The following is a 17804-nucleotide window of genomic DNA, read 5'->3' as shown; positions in this document are numbered from 1 at the left end:
GTGGCTCAGTCATTCAACGTGTCGTATGTAAACACAACGTTAGGAGTAAATCACTCTCTAGCACAAAATGGCACGGTTTAAGCCTAAACGGTGTGTGATTTTAGTTACAATTACTGTGGGAGTATTGTTTATGATGAGGACTATGCTAATGATAGGTGAAGTTTCATCTGACGACAAGAAAAACGATGTTTTGAAACCAAAAAAGGTAAGTGTAATTAAGAAAGCTTATGACATTGACAGTTTATAGGAACACTGTCATGACTGTATAACACTCAACACAGTCACTGCATTGCTGCATGGGCACAATGTATTCGGACTGTACTATTAATAGTTCTCTAGTACATGCACTGTAAATTTATGTCATATTTAACACAGTTCCAATATTAATTGAAACTCTCGGCTGCGACCGGGAGTTCCAACAGGTGCTGTGATGTATATTACGGTATTGTTTAATGTGCATTCACACACACACTTGGCCGTTGGTATGAAGAAATCGTTGCTCCAAAACTGATTGCAAATTACTCCTTTGTGATCATTTTTCACCACAAAATATGATATGATAACACAGGTGAGCAATATGTTATATGAATATTTATGGAGCTCGGTGACAACAGGTTGTTAATTATTGTCAATATTAATTTTAAATAATTAATATTTTGTGAATATAATGAAAACAATTAACACTGAAGACACCCTATGGCACCTGCTACAACTTGAGAACAAGTCCTCCAACGTTCGAAATTTGTAGTTACGGTACTACAACTGTATTTAACAGAGCCTTTTTAAAAGGCTCTTTCTTACTTTTGTCTCAATTTGCACACGATAGTTGTAACATACATTCAATGATAGAGTTATTTTTCGGTCGATCAGCAACAAATGTTATTTATTCTGTTAAAATGTTTAAATTTGGATGAAAGTTATTTTGAGGAGACAAATGTATTGTTTGAGTACAGGTAATATAAATAAAGGTTGCTTATTTTGAATACCGGTAGTCTAAAATATATTATTTGTAACATGTAGTTGAAGTGTAATTTTAGCAACATTTTTGATGTGATCACCTGTTGTGATCAGCTGAACTTACTAAACTTTACTTCTGACATTTCATCGCTTTACATGATGTCATGCTTCAGCGATTTTTACTAGCTTTCGAATGCAGTGAACTCTAGCCTCGAATGTGAAGAGCCGGTGAATAAATTTGTGGCTAGATTTCTCAAGTATTTACTATTAAATCTTCATCATTTTCTTACTGTCTGGCAGCACTGAGTGCCAGCTAGTTGACTCTCTGCCTGCTCTGAGTTGGGTCTTGCACTGATCAAGTTTGTTTGCCAGCAACTGTAATTTCTAAACATGACATTTGAAATTTTGTTTTACCTGGGTAAAATTTGTTGAAGGATTTATTTAATAGGTGCCATCAGAACCCTCCCACTTGTTGATGAACTCTATGAAGAGGTGTTTACATCTGGTTTTGCATGCATGGATGAGTGCACAGATTAATAAACACATAGATTGGAATTTTCCATGCCTGTGCCCTCAAGTGACTTGAATTCAGCTAAATGCTGGTACAGTGTTTGGACCTGCGGACCTCGCTCATCATACGCGCATTGCGCGAAGTATCTTTTGTGTACCCTCACGCTATTTTGAGTTCCCTCACGCAAACCTGACTTAGCGTCGACCCCATAGGTAACATGTCTACTTTCCGCAATATGGATGAGTGTAACACAATTCATTGGCTAATGGGTAAATTGTAGGGCCTATTCCCCTATGATACATGGTCATTTTCACAGTAAAGGGTGTAACTTTTGATTTTTTGGGTCAAAATTTCAAACCACTTAAATATGTTTCTGTTTACTGAAATCATGCATAGAAGCAACTTAAATTCCAGTAAAATAATGTTTCAAGGCTTAAACCTTTTGATTTCTAATAAAAAATTTGACATTTCCATAACATTTTGGTTAAAATCTAAGAAAAATGTATTTTACATAACCTCAGAAAATTATGACATGAAAGCTGGAATACATGTGAAATCCCATCCCAAAGTAAGTAAACGGATATAAGTTAAATTTTTTACCTTGTTTTGCTATGTTTGTAATTGCAGTTTTGACAATTTTTAACATCAAGTGTCATTTGCAATGGAAATTTCCAAACCTTAAACATATTTTTTAAGTTTTAATTGGGTTCCTAAAATAATTTGAATGTCTAACTTCATGTACAAATACTACTTGATGAAAGGAACCTCCCAGCCAAGTTTCACAGAAATTGGAGTTATTTTTAGAATTGGCAATTCAAGCAATTTGTGTTTCGGAGGCTTCAGTTAACAACACAGGTGATCATAAAAGTAAATTATTTGGCTAACCACTACAAGTTGACATAAAAAATAGGTAAAAAATATCACAATTACCAATTTTCATGCTTTGCTTCTAAGTATTGAATTTCAGTTGTGACAAAAATTAAATTATCACAGCAAGTCATTTTTTTTTTGTTTGTTTCGGAGGCTTCATGTTAACAATTGTTAAACATTGCAGAAGTAGTTTTTTGAAAACAACAGTGTTGGGATCATCTAAGCTGTTATTTTCTTGTGTATATTGAATCAATGATTCTATGCGGCAGATATTGTAGATTTATCACATGTTAATTTTTTCACCCATTTGTTAAGTATGGTGTTTTTTGCATGTGAAGCCTCCGAAACAGGCTTTTTTGGATATCAGTATATTTTTCAAACATTAACCATAATGTCAATTTTTTTTTTAATTTATGACATTCTGCACATATCAAGTAATAATTACAATGCAGATATCAGTATGAAACACACCAATTTAGATATGCATAGATGATAATTAATCTTATTGTTGTTTCGGAGACTTCATTTGTTTGGAGGCTTCAATTGTTAACGGAAAGTTTGTATTGGGTCCCATTTTCAAGCGGTGATATATATCTCCACGATTTAAAAACATGTGACTTGAGGATCTACTTTGCTACATTTTGATAAATAGATTGGATGAGCTCTTTTATTTATATTTGCACAAGCTTGCTGAACAGTTTGTTTGGAGGCTTCAAAAAGTTAACGGAAAAAGCGGCTCTTTGAAGTCAAGATTTTATAAAAATTTTAAAAGCTTGCAAATCAACTAATTTTTGTTACCCATTTCAAGTTAAGATAACAACTGTTATGAATCAAGAAGAAGTGAAGAAATAACCAAGAATTATGAACCAAAGCTACACCCACAAAGTTTGTTAACAATTGTTAACGGAAAATGAAGCCTCGAAACGACAAATATCGAAGTCCGGTTCTCAAAAATACAGGGCTGTTCACAATTAAATCTAATGTGGCAGTGTTTACTGAACATATGACTGTACTTTCAGGATAAGAAAAATTATCCATGAACTAACTGAAGAAAACACAGGGTTTTACAAAAATGTTACCGTTTTTATAGTTTTCAAAATGGCAATATTAAGTACATTTAAGCCTGCTAAAACTGAACGCAGTAACTCCCAAAGCTGATTATGCTACCCAAGGTAGCTGCTAACTAGATGACTTATGTAACAAAAAATCATGGAATTCTGTGGCTTTATTAGAACACTACGGATTAAAATGTTAAAAATCCAAAGTTACACCCTTTACCGTGAAAATGACCACAGATATAGTAAATTGTGATTGATGAGATTAGAAGTCAGTCAGGCATGCTAAGACGTGAGTGTTCTCTCTTCTCTGTTCTTGAATGTGAATCCTTGGAAGTTTTTTGGAACCCAACAAGCCATTCACATATATGTGATCAAGCAAAATCAGTTAGAACTCGGAAATATTGATTTTGAGATATTTCCTTTTGATTCCTGTTGTTTTGGAAATTCTTTATTTGCTCATATCATTGGAACTGGTTGTTCAATTTCTATGGGGTTTTCTGCAAAATGCAGCTTTGTAAATGCTTTTTACTATACTATAAGAAACTGAAAACAATATTTCCGAGTTCCGACTGATTTTGCTTGATCACATCACATATTGTAATATTTTTTAATTTGTAAAGCGGATCAGTACGTATGTTACCATACTGGAATGGAACTCCACATTCCGATAATGACACAATGGTGATGTTGAGAGCTCCAGTTAAAGTGGAACTTGGGTAAACTTCATTTGGACATTCCACAAATTTTCCTACATTATTGCATGGATCAGAAGTTAAGTTTGAGGAAATAACATGGGTTTATATCCATCAATTCAGACCCCCGTTAGGTTTAATTCAAAGTAGCAAACTGAATGAAACTTGGGCAAACCAGGCATGTTAGTTATTGGTATGATATATTTATGTTATTGACACTACCCTACAAAAAATTTGTCATAGACTTGTCAGTAAAATTCAATTTAAACTAGCATCCCAGTTGTTTATGCATGTTAGACCTAATGGGTCCTGCATGTACAAAATCAAATGTATGTGTATGGCTAGAAACATTTTTTAAAACTGTGATGACTGGAGAGAGCGACTACCCGGACAGTTTTCGTTCCACATCGATTCAATTGTCTCCGCATACGGAATAGCCTACATGTATACCAATCTGTGATGGCTATTATAGTCAGATTGAAAAACGACATGAATACTGATTCCCTGTATTTTTTGGTTATAATCAATTATATTGTTTACCTTTAAATGGGGTTTGTTTGTTTGTTTGTTTTTTATTTGGCAAGATCATTAGAATACAAAAACAAATTATCGAGACAGAAAAATCAACGAAGTACATCAACGAGACAAATTATTTAAAGCTTAAATTAATCAGCCACAAAGCCATTTAGGATCAGGACACATGGACAAAAAAAAAAAAGCAAGCAGGGATAACCCATTAAGCCCGCAGAAAAGGCAAGCTTATTTCCGATGGGGTCCCAAGAAAAGATGAGAGAACAAAAGGGAAAAAAATGCCTACACAGTGAAATCAGACATCTCTTGAGAGTTGCTGGCCAGATGTGTGACACTTTGTTTAAATGCAGACTTGGTAGGCAATCCCTTGATGTTTGATGGGAGTTCATTCTAATCCAAAATGGCTTTGTAGTAGAATGTGTTTGAGGCATCAGTTAAACCTTTCTCGTTACCCAAAAGGCTAGAGCAAATATTGTACCGTCCAAAAAGGATTGTCAAGATGCAAGTCTTACTGAAATGGCATTTCCTGAAAGGCGTAAAAGTTTGTCGAAATTGGCCTACTTGGGCCAGCTTAGCGTGAGACCGGGGATGGGGTAGTGCGAGCCATTAACCCTCTCCTGTTATGGAGTCGTTGTCGAGTTCCTACGGAAGATCATTTAAAACAAAACAAACAATACCTTTTACCCTAGGAACAATGAAATTGGTTAGCAAGGGGTCGTCCAATGTAGCATTAATCAATTTGACTTATAACAGCAGTTTGAACTTCCAAAAACATAGTCCCGGTATTCATTTTTGTTTTGGTCGAAATAAAAAATGTTGTTGCAATTCCCATTTGGTATTAAAATGTTTTAAAAATGTACCATACCACATAAAGTCAAAATATGGATGTTTGTTCTGAAAACATCAGTTGACCATCCCCATGAAATCTGTGAATGTGAGTTATAAATGGGCCTCTTTTGATAGAGTAGATATGGTAATCGGAGAGCTTGAGCAGTCAGCAGTATAGACAAATGTCTGTGAAATTGACAATTAGAAAAGAGACACGATGTATGCAGTACTTACAATGTGAGCACTACAGTTATTTTAATTTCTTTGAAACAACATTTATCCTACAGTGGCTTCAAAGAAAAGTTGTTGTAATTGATTTAAGATTTTGCATGTACTGGACCCCTCTCTCAATCGCTACGAGAGTTAATGAATATGTATGTTTCCACATTGTACTAAAAAAGTCAAAAATGACTGCTGCCACCCTTAGATGCTGGTTATTCCCTATTCCAGAAAAATACAGCACTATTTTATTTTTATTTTTAAAAATGTTATCCTGTTTTGCCAAATGAAACATGGCCAAATCTTAATCCTTTAGTAAGTTCTAACTGGCAATAAAGTCAAATATTTAAAATAGTTGGCCAATTTGAAGGGAAATGGGCCAAAAACATGTTTTCTAACATATTGCAGTCATGATATCAAAACACCTGGCACAAGTCTAAGCATTCAAAATTGTGGCTATAGGCTAAGAGTTTACTCAATAATTTTAATATGGCAAAAGTGCTGATTTGTATGGGAAACACATGGAGAGTTCTGTTGCATCAGTCATGTCAGTGATGATCGCTAAATTGCACAGACAAAACCTATTATTATGTCTCAAACTTCCATCCATTTCATTACCTAATTATGGTAGAATTTCACTAATTTTGTCAGATTCTTACTTGATGATGCACGTACAGATGTAATTTTGTTGTATTTACCCGGGTATTAACCACAAAAATGTCATTTCCACACGATTCTGTGGCACCACTATTAGTAGTAGTAAATTAGTATAGTTGTAAATCAATCCTCTCTACAGGAGCACAATCAGGAAATTGATCCCAATTTAAAGTATTTTTCACTGAAAATTCACTTAACGTCCCCCTTTTGGAAAAATGCATTGCCCCATTACATACAATACCGTATATTAGTTAATAGTTTTCCTTCCAAGTACTAACTGGTACATGTAATGATGTATTTTATTGTCCATATAAAATTAAAGCAAATTATTGTTAAAAATATGCTTATATCACAGTTAATATAATCACAGACGATATTGCCATTTACCAAATAGTATTTTATTTTCAATAAGAGCCTATTTATGTGTATTATATTTTTCTTCCTCATCCCCATCTAATCAAATTGATTTCAAGTTTTTAATATCCTGTTTCCCGATGATTGTGTCATATTGTCACTACCTTGTACCTCGCTGCATTTGAAAAGACTTTTTAAGTGTGCCTTTTATTTGCTTCCTGGTGATGTTATGCTCTGTGCACATTTATTTTGCTGGAAGGCATGCTTAATTCTACAGAGAATTCTGCTCATATCTTCATTATTGTTATTTCACTCCAGAAAATTGATTTCAATTCTATTCAAATTCAATTCTTTCTATACCTGGAGTCTTCCTATTCAATTCCAATTCAATCCACCTTGCTTTAGAATTAATTCAATTCGATTCCAATTCAATTTGTCAATTGCAAAATCATTTCAATTCAATTCCAATCCAATGCAGTGAAATTAACAGCTAATCCATTTCAATTCAATTCTGAGCATTCATTTCAATTCCAATTCAATTCCAATTCCAATACAGTTGCAGTTTAGTGTTAATTGACCAAAGGCACACTGCAGAATTTTGTCTAGAGGTTGAACACTTTTTTGTCCTCGATTTGTAAACACATGTAAAATCTAAACACAAATGTCAAACTTCAAAACATTAAGTGTTTAATATCTAAACACAAGGCATCAAAATCAAATTACTAAACATGTTTAGCAAATAGCAATGTTTACAAATCGAGGACAAGATGGTGTCTAGAATGGTGTTTAATATTTAGACGCTGTTTTTGCAGTGCATGTTTTAAATGTTATACCAATTTTATAACAAAGTCAAAGTCAACAGAAGATACTTCATTGTAACTCACTTTTCACATTCAAACAATGTAAGTGATCCTTGACCTCTGGGTCCTATTTTATGAAACTTTGGAACTTCTTAGTTCTTAGGTGACTGACTTCCTAATATTTGTCTTATCTTCTTGTCCACCATGCACATCATTTTCTAAACTTAAGGTGTGATTGATAATGGGACCCTGTCCCCACACTGACCTCAAAGATGTCAAAAATCAAGGTTTTGATACTATTACATAGCCCCTACTTGTTACACCCAAAATACTTTTGAAAAGTGTGAAAAAAGCTGTCAAAGATATAGGCCTAAGCATTTTCTTTAATGGTTTTCTCAAAATTTGTTCAAATGTACAATGACATTTGAGCATAAAAATTAGGAGCTTGAGAAAAATAAGGGCTGTATGATGAGTGCCAAAAGTTTGAGATCTTTGGCAAGTTGGGGGGGGGGGTCTTATACTCACATTATAGATCATATCAAGTAATTTAAAAGATTGGGAATGCTAAGAATCAATTTGCATCATGTTAGAAGATATTAGTGTCTTAATGAACATAGAACCTATAATTTTCCACATGACAAGAGAGACAGTTGATATTCTTCTAAAGAAAGATTAAGAAAAACTCCAAAAAAGTCTTAAAAAGTTTAACTATACCTGTGTATGAGAAATGATATCATATACTTTTAATTTTCTTCAATATATGTGTATTTTATGCTATCATTTTTAAATGAAAGCTTTCCAGATTACTTAGTTGCAATATGTTTTGTAACACTTAATGTTTATGTTTTGTACCAGTTTATGGTGACCACTGTTTCTTTTTATTTATCATGTTTAGGGAAAACAGTTTGCTTGTTTAAACAGAGCAGAACTTCATGAGGGAAGGGTACTTTTTACAGGTGGAATGATCTGGAATCACAGACATCTGCTTGTGAATTGAAATGCTGAATTGAAATGCTGAATTGAAATCAAAGCTGAATTTCATTTCAATTCCACTTCATTCTTCATCACTCAACTTGATTTCAATTCCAATCCAATTCAATTCTTCATTGCTCACGATGATTTCAATTCCAATCCAATTCAATTCATGCCCAAGCCCACTCATTTCGATTCCAATTCAATTCCAATGCATTGAAATGAAAATCGCCCAAATTTCATTTCAATTCAATTCGATTTCAATGCATTGAATTAACATTAATCTTCATACACATTTTTTATGCAATATCTGATATCTCTCATCTTACACTTCCAAAATAAATACAAACCAAAGAGAACAATACCAATCAACAAAAACCCCTAGATTTATTTGAACATTCATTTGTTTGTTTGTTTGTTTGTTTGTTCGTTCATGTGTTTGTTCGTTCATTTATTCATGCATTCATTCCAAGTATCAGATACAGGATGTATCAAAATGATTGGTATCCATCAATTTTAATGTTTATTGAAAAGCCTGCCTCTTCCAAATACAACATTGGATACTCTTTAAATGTCCAGAATGTGTAGTTTATGACTTGTTTTACAATTCATCTACAAATGATTTGGATCTGATGTTGAATTTTGATGTGCCAGGCTCATCGATTATCAATAAAAACTGACTGGTACCAAACATTTTGATTCAGCTTGTATGTATTTATTTCAAATGTTTTACATACTTTTGCCATCCTAAAATCTCTAAACACACCATTGCTTTCTCATGACAAATGTCTCCAAAATGAGCATAAAGTTGACTTTATAATGTCTCAAAGATATTCAACATTTGAATTCCTTACTGCATGATAAGCTCTCCAAGAGCAATGAAAATGAAACACAAGAGCACTTGAACTAGATTGAAATCCTAATAATGATCTTATTGATTTTAAAAGGAATCAACGTTCACTTAAAAAATTCATTTCTGTAAACTAGTAATAACTAATAATAAAATATTATAGTCTGAGAGAACAGAGAAGAGTTCAAGAACAGAGATGCCAATTTTCCTTCCTTTGTCTGATGAATCCCTTCTTTTTTGAAGTTCAAATTTCCACAGTTTATTCGTTTACAGTCTGCGTCAGTGGTTTTGTAATATTCCAAATTTATGCGCTATTTCATCTTTTTTTCTCAAGTTTCAGGCTTTTTGAGTGGTACTACTGTGGTAGCCTACAGTACTACATGTAAGTAGCATCTCTGAGAATGCTCATTTGGAGATGCTCAAGGATTGCAAATGTCAGCGACTCAGCGCATGGTAATAAGACTTGTACTTTAGATCATATCATGTAGTCTGATGGATGTGACCTGCTTTGGTTAATATTGAATAGGCCCATTTCCACACATGTGTCAGAGGGGATTTACTACAAATTAAGCAGTGGTGATCAACAACAAATTTAATTGAACACACAGTTATTTAATAGCAGGCCAGGTGGTTAACTGAATGTGTTACGGGGAGTTTGACACGGCAACATTTTTTCGTCAATATATGGTTGGTTTTGTAAATTTTCAAATTCGTTTTTTAGCTTGCCTTTGTTTTTCTGTCAAACATCTTAGACTTGATGTCGAAAGAATTTGACAATTTATCCATAAAATATTTTACACTTTCACAAAAGCAATAAAAAACTCACTTAGACATGTTTGTGACTGCTGGTTGATATTGACAAAATAATGGTGTGATTAAATTTGAGCAAGAGTGAGATTCAAATAAAATGTTTAATTGAAATTGATCATTATATTTCTTGAAAGTAGTTGTACACTGAGCTCTCTGGAATTGTTTAAGTTTGTAATGGGATTTTCTGGTATACATGTATTGTAGTCTGTAGAGTATAAAAATATTAAAAATGAGAATGAAAAAATGAAAATAGAATTTACTCTCATAAATGACTCATGTCCATTATGTCCATTAATTGCATTGCATTTGTACACTTTGCGTAGGGTAGGGGGGATAGAACAACCATTAATCATAATGGTAAAGATAGGACCATATGGGACCGATTCTTGCAATTTTTACTATAGCTAAACAAAAGATGTGTAATGGTTGATTACCATGGCAATACACCACAAAAAAGTGTGATGAAAGTGTACACCATAACCATGACTTGAGGAATCAAATCATAAAGGGTACAATGTTTTATTTATGATGAAGCACAGAGGTGATACCAATGTACAATAACCATCATGTTTTTTATGCTTAGAAATCAAATTGGTACTGGTCTAAACCATCAAATTAGGCTATAGGTCTACATGTATATATGCTTTTCTGTTTTAAAATATTCAGCATTTAGACAGATAAATTCGGTACACATGTTATCAGAGAAGATGTAAAATCTTCTCTGATGTTATGTATAAAAAAAAGTAAAGTAGTGAACAATTGGTGTATAATTCTGTGTGCCATTTTCTCCCTAACATATTATCACATGTGGACTCTGTTGATATCATGATTAGAAATGTAATTGAATGACACCTGTCTCCTATCCATTATTATCAATATTAAGGGGGTACTACACCCATGGCCAATTTTTGCATTTTTCTCAAAAATTATAGCGCATTGGTGACAATTAAGAATTATGCATGTTGTAGGGGCAAGGACTACAACTATTGCTCTGAAAATTCAGCAACTCAAGGCAAGTAGTTATTGATTTATTGATCAAATACTGGTTTTCCCTCATTTTTGACTGCAACTCCACAACTGCTGTCTGTGCCGAAATAAAATTTCCAGTGCAGTAGTTGTAGTCCTTGCCCCTATAATATACATGTCTTACTTGTCACCAATGCGCTATAATTTGTGAGTAACATGCAAAAATAGGCACAAAATTGGACAGGGGTGTAGTACCCCCTTAATGTCAGGCTAAAATTATATATAAAATGGTGAGTCTATGTGTACAATTATCAGAGTCCAATATACAGACCCAATTGACCTTTCGGTAAATCCCATAAGCCTTTACAAGTAGACCTAAGATGTCATCATTTGACATCATATTGATGCGCACCCAGTCCACACTAGTATATTTTTGTCATTGTGTCGCAATCACCCGATTATGACGCGATTATGATACATGACTGATGAGAGCGTCCACAGGGTCAGCACCTCGTCATCGTGTCATAATAAATCCACGCTATGCCAATTATGAAGCACATTGAGTAAACATAAATACAATGACAAAATGCGAACACACAGGTAATTTTCATCGGCAATTATGACACGATCATGTTACAAACCGGCCCAATGATGGAAATTTTCATCATTCGCGAACGATGAGACGATTGTAGTATGTCGACGACATTGAGCGGACACACAGTACTAATATCATAATGCGATTATGAAATGATCGTAATTGACGGGTCTTAGTGAACATCGCTACTGAAGAATTTTGTGACTACAATTGTAAAAAAAATGCAAAATTGCATGTTTTTGGCGCATTTTCCTTCAAATTGCAAAAATATTAAAATTATATTTCTATTGTTAGTTAGAACTAACTAAAGCTTTATAATTCCAAAAAATTAGTGCTGTATTTTTCTGGAATCAGGAGAAGGCCCATGTATATGGTTAAATAATGGTAATTTTAGGCCCAACAGGGTATCTATGTTCTAATACAGCAAGTGTAGTGTCACTAATGTAGGGCAAGTTAGGATGTCAAGAGTGAAATGGATAATGCAATTAAGTGATTTAGTGTGAATGAGTTATATCATAGGGAATGGTGAGTATAAGGATGAGACCTGGGGATGAGAGAGACAACGAGTTGAAACAAAATACATACAGAGACATAAAAATAGAAACAGGATCCAGAGAGAGCCATGATGATTGAAAGTATGTGCAGTTGATACCTGGATGCTACTGTAGACAACAACTAATTAGTGAGGACCAATAAGGGACATGTATATCAGGGGGTTTTAAAATTCAAGACACTGCAAATCAAGTACTGCATGGTATATACAATGAATACATTTAAACAAGAGATTGTATTCTCTGCCATCGATTGTCTTATGTGTATAAATTGCCCAGATGAAGTGATGACTCGTATATTTTTGTTTTGAAAATGAAACTGTAGTAATGATCAGCATTATGAGTAAATAAAACTTGGTATGAAGTATGAGCTAGCTAAAAATATGCATGATTGTATAAGTACTCAATTTAGCTAGAAGCTAGAGGCATGCTAGAATATCAAAAAATGACCAAAAATGTGGGACATAATACACAGTAAATATAGTATGTTCCTATAAATGTGCTCAAAATATTGTAACCTGCGGGAAACATGGACAAACTTTACAGGAAAAACAGTAGAGAACATGAGAAGATCCAGTCATCAGTGCAGACATCAAAGATGAAGTAGCAATGACTATTTCATTGGATTTGTCAAGAAAAATGTTTGAAATATTGTAGTTGAATCTGTTGAAATATTAATTATACCTACACTCCTTCTTTTTATGCATAGAGATTTACAGAGCACTCCCATTCATTTTAAAGGAGTATTTCATGATCCTAGCATCCTCTTTTTATGACATTTTTCAGTAGATATCCACAAAAAATGCTTATTCCCAAAATTTCAGTTGATTCCGATTTTGCGTTTGCGACTTATGCATGAAAATGTGTATAACACTGCTCCAATAGGCCACTGTTGTAATTTCGTTCTGGTATACCAAAATAAAATTCAAATTTGAAGATATTTTTGCTAAATGAATTAATCTGCAAGAAATATTTGGTACTTAAACAATATGTAGCCAGAGGTTTCTAGTGGTATAAAAATCTCAACTTTTTTTGAGAAAAGTGGGGGATGAAGCTGTGGATCACAAAATGCCCTTTTTAAAAATGAAAAATAAAAATAGAAAGCAAATATAACTGAATATCATCAGGAAAATCTGTCATTTTAGAGTGGGTAGTATTTATTGTTCAGATGTCAATATTCAAAGTAGTCTTGAAAAACAAGAGATGCACTTGACCCTTCCTCCGCAATGTGTATTTCCCCTACTTTGTATAAATTTATTGTTATGAAATTTCACCTTGCAATTTTTCATTCCAGCTGCAGGAAACAGACAGATTTGGTGTTTATATTGAAATGTAAAAATAAATTACCCTGAGGGTGATATGGCATAACGTGCCCCTGATGATTTGGCGATCGTTGCCGTGGTCCGAGCCGTGGAGTCTACCTGCAGCATTGATTTCCGTGCCACTTCATTTTAATCAAGTGAAACGGAGCACAAACATGGGGTTTGCTGTGTTTCCTGCATACATACCAACCTGGCGTATAGACCCTAGAGGTGGCAAGCAGGATTTTAATTCTTAATGCATACCACTGTACACTCATCTGATGGATTAGCACCAATAAATAGACAGTCTCTGACGGCTAGGAAGCTTGGCCAATTTTGTAAACAGGTATAATGCTGAAATGCTGTTATCGCCTCAAGCTGGCCAACGACTTCCAAAAATAACAGTATATTTAGGACGTGGAGTATCTGCCACGCTCAAGAACATTTCATAAACATTGCAATATAGTGTTTCTATAGTCCGCTCATGGATATGAATGTTAAATTGCTTAACTTCCTGCATGGTCTACTGTATGTGTGTGCCTTTAAAAGGTATTTTCAAATGATATGTTGCATGCCTTTTTAGTTCGCACCTTTCTTACATAATTATTTTAGTTTCTGCTGTAGACCTGGATTATGTATAAAATTGTAATTAAATTTGAAGCTGGGAAAGAAAATAACAAAATAAACTGAAATCAAATTTAAGTAGTGATCAATATCATCTTTGATGTTATTACTATAGCCCTGGAGCAAAATATCCACTTTTAATCAGGTTTACTGTCACTTACATATTCTCACAAGATATATGCAAGAAACAGAAAGACACACAATTAGCTTGCCTAGTTTATCATGTTCATGTAGAACATAAATGATGCATGCATGCATCAAAATAGGTTTGGTTTTAGGGGAAATTGAGTTTTTAGAGGAAATGTAAGTTAGTTGAAACATGTAGGTACAACATGCAGAGTGGTGTCTAGCTAAAAGACAATCTTCTAAGTTCAACCTTGATTTCACGCAACAATATGACAAAAGAACGTCAATATGTGCGTTTCCTTAAAGGAATTTGCTATTTCTGTCATAAATTGCAAAATGTAATGCACGGAGGTTGACGGCTGTGATTCTACACTGACAGGTATCGTCAGGAGAATGAATGATTATTGTATTTATTTTTTACTTGGTAGTCATTGCAATTGATTTCTCAGTCTGTCAGTTGTGTCACTCAAGATAAAGTTCATAGTCCTAAAAGTTGTTGTTCAGAGATGTGTTCTCTCATATCCCTGGGTTGTTCAAAAGGGTTGCTCAAAAGGCCTGTTTTTATTGTTTATTTTTTATTTAACAGTCAAGTTAGTTCAATAGATTTGGCATAATTTGGACTAAGGTGCAAAAGGTTGCGGGTTTGAATCCTGGCGGTGGTTAAGTATGCTCTTGTGGAAAAATTGAGTTAGCTTGAAATTCCCCTAGACAAAGAACTTACTGCTAATTGTCTTGTTGTAATCAGTATGAAACTCAGGGAGCAGATCCTGGATGCAAAGGTTAATTGTGGAATGCCTAGGGTGTGCACTCCTAAGCTGCAAAGTCCCTGATTTGTTGTTACATGATTCAGGGGCGTAGCCAGCTTTTTTGGTTGGGGGGGCAAAATAAAATTTCGGGGCACTAGACAAAAAAAAATTGCAATTGCATCATACAATACATAGAGACTCTATGTCTTTGAGCTTCCAAAAAAGGCTTTATTGGGATGATGTGCATGTGGAGCGAGCAAAAATTTTGTATTTTACACTATTTTTGCCCATTATCAGCATGGAAAGGGCTTTATTTGTACAATGTGCGTGCATAGCGAGCAAAAAATATCGCATTTTACACTATTTTTGCCCATGATCGGGCTGAATTTTGGTAGAAAATGGGCTCCTTGCCCCTTTTCTTTTCCTTTGCCCTCTTGATTTTCTCTTTCATTTTTTGTCAGAGGGGCACTTTTTTCTTTCATGTTTTGTCAGGGGGGCACTCTGCCCCTGCCCCCCTCCCGCTGGCTACGCTACTGAAATGGTTTATAGAATGATATGGCAGTGTAGTGGTCAGCGACAACCTGTAAAGTGTGCCGAGGCTTGTAATTTTCTTTTATAACTGTAAGTAATCTACATGGTAAAACTCACTAAATTTTTCCAATACTTCATCAAATGCTATACTTCAATATGCCCTTGGGTACTAAGTTTTCCAAAAATTGATTCAAAGCCACGGTGGCTTTTCAAGGAGTGTACTTTTCAAAGGAACAAGGAACAGTACATGTACTATTGGTACCACTACATGCCAAAAGACATTGCAGTATCAGTTCAATGTAGTTTCATTTTTAAAGATGGACATTTTTGTTTATGTAAGTTTTTGAAAAGATACTGTTGTTTTATCATGTAAATGGTCAGGTACTGAAATCTAAAAAGGATGGTTCTTGATTTCAGGGTTTTAGCTAGGATTTGACAAGTGCCTGTCATTTTCACTGAAACTGCCTGTCCAAAATTTGATCCTGAAAACTTAAACCAGACCTCTGCCCCCTTCCAGGGTTTAGTCAGTTAAATGGTTTATTAGTCTGGTCGTGTTTTGAGTTCTCAAAACATATTTAAGCATTATGTTTAGAATTTGGCTAGAGGCATTCATTTTGCCTGTCCCAGGAGCAAACTGCCTGTCTACAATGATGGGTGGACAGGTGGCAGGTTCTTGAACCAGTGAAGTGTGCTGAGGCTTGTTGTAGGTTTATTATGCTTGTGCATAGCACATGATAAATCACTGTCAATCAATCAATCAATCTTTATTTTTCATCAATCTCATACAAACATTATATCAATATTATATACAATTATTGTGAATTAACAAGATTTGATGAAGGTAGGTACATCACAAAGCCGAGGCCTGATAACGATGTACCACCTTTTAACTAACAAATAATTATAATTTAATCAAAACAACGAATATACACATAAACATAAAAATAAAATAAAACGATTTACTGAACCCATCTTAATTTACCATAATACAATTTTAAGCAAACAAATATTTTAGCAGTAGTATAGTATCAAGTAGTACAGTGAATAACATAATATGAATTATACTGTGCTTTTACAACAAAAACAAAACCAAAAGACAAAAAAAAAAACCCAAAACAACAACAACAAAAAAACATCTTTTGCAGGATAGAGTAAAAATAATTATAAATAACAATAAATAAAATTGTGAATAAACACAGTGTTTTGTGAAAATTGATAATTTGTATTCATGTCATACTCTATTAAGGTACTACACCTCGATAAATTTGTGTCTATTTTTGCATTTTCTCAAAAACTAATAACACACTGGTAACAAAAGTTATGTATATTATAGGGGCAAGGAATCCAATTACTACACTGGAATTTCAGTGACCCAAGACAAGCAGTTTGTTTTTTATGATAAGAAATAAGGTACCGCTAAGATGTACCTCATTTCCTATCATATATACTGAACCGCTTGCTTGTCTTTTCGTGTGGTAATTGAATTCCTTGCCCCAATAATATACATAACTTTTGTTACCAGTGTGTTATTAGTTTTTGAGAAAAATGCAAAAATAGTCACAAATTTACCACAGGGGTGTAGTACCCCCTTAATGATATCAAAATGCATTGAATTTGAATGCATTTTAATATCATTAATTATTAATTATACAATTAGCACCATCAGCAGTGCCAGAGAGCACTCCGGTGCCAGGTTCTCTGTGGATCCGAGCACCGGCAGCAGTGCCAGAGAGCACTCGGTGCCAGGTTCTCTGTGGATCCTAGCACCGGCAGCAGTGCCAGAGAGCACACCAGTGCCATTAAAAAAAGGTTAATTACAAGTTTGTATGCATTTTGATATCATTAATAGAGTGTGACATGAATACAAAGTATCAATTTTCTTATTAAAAACACAAAACACTGTGCAAAATTCAAATTTTTTTTAGGTCAACCATGAATGATCCTAGCATTTTTTTTTTTTTTTTTGAATTTGGTACCGGGCAGGGAATTTCCTGCCGGGTAATGTAATCTCGGCGGGTACCTGCTAGCCCGCCCGAAAATGCCAGCCTTAGTTGTAGTATAAAGTGACATAACCTTTATCTTTAATGGTTGGACCTGCTGGACCCCAGGGTCTAGCAAAAAAAAAAAAAAAGCACTTGCTCAAACCCTAGTCATATTCCTGACAAACTGCATGAACTGGCTATCAATGATGGGATTTTGTAACTGATATTAGGAGTGAAGAGGATTGTCTTGTCCATCATATAAGATTTTATGTC

General features: G+C 34.3%; 1 protein-coding gene across 1 annotated transcript in view; it reads left to right on the top strand.

Moving 5' to 3' along the window:
• Nucleotides 1-17804, top strand: part of LOC140152967 (N-acetylgalactosaminyltransferase 7-like) — a 156230-nt gene continuing 138426 nt past the window's right edge. The window contains exon 1 of the mRNA XM_072175521.1: nt 1-205. Within this exon, the coding sequence (XP_072031622.1) occupies nt 68-205 (138 nt within the window). The 5' untranslated portion in view covers nt 1-67. The remainder of the gene's footprint in view (nt 206-17804) is intronic.

The sequence above is a fragment of the Amphiura filiformis genome, chromosome 5 (genome assembly GCF_039555335.1).
Source record: "Amphiura filiformis chromosome 5, Afil_fr2py, whole genome shotgun sequence".
NCBI classification, from domain to species: domain Eukaryota; kingdom Metazoa; phylum Echinodermata; class Ophiuroidea; order Amphilepidida; family Amphiuridae; genus Amphiura; species Amphiura filiformis.
Note: the sequence above shows the minus strand (reverse complement) of the source record. Positions and strands in the feature narration are given on the sequence as shown.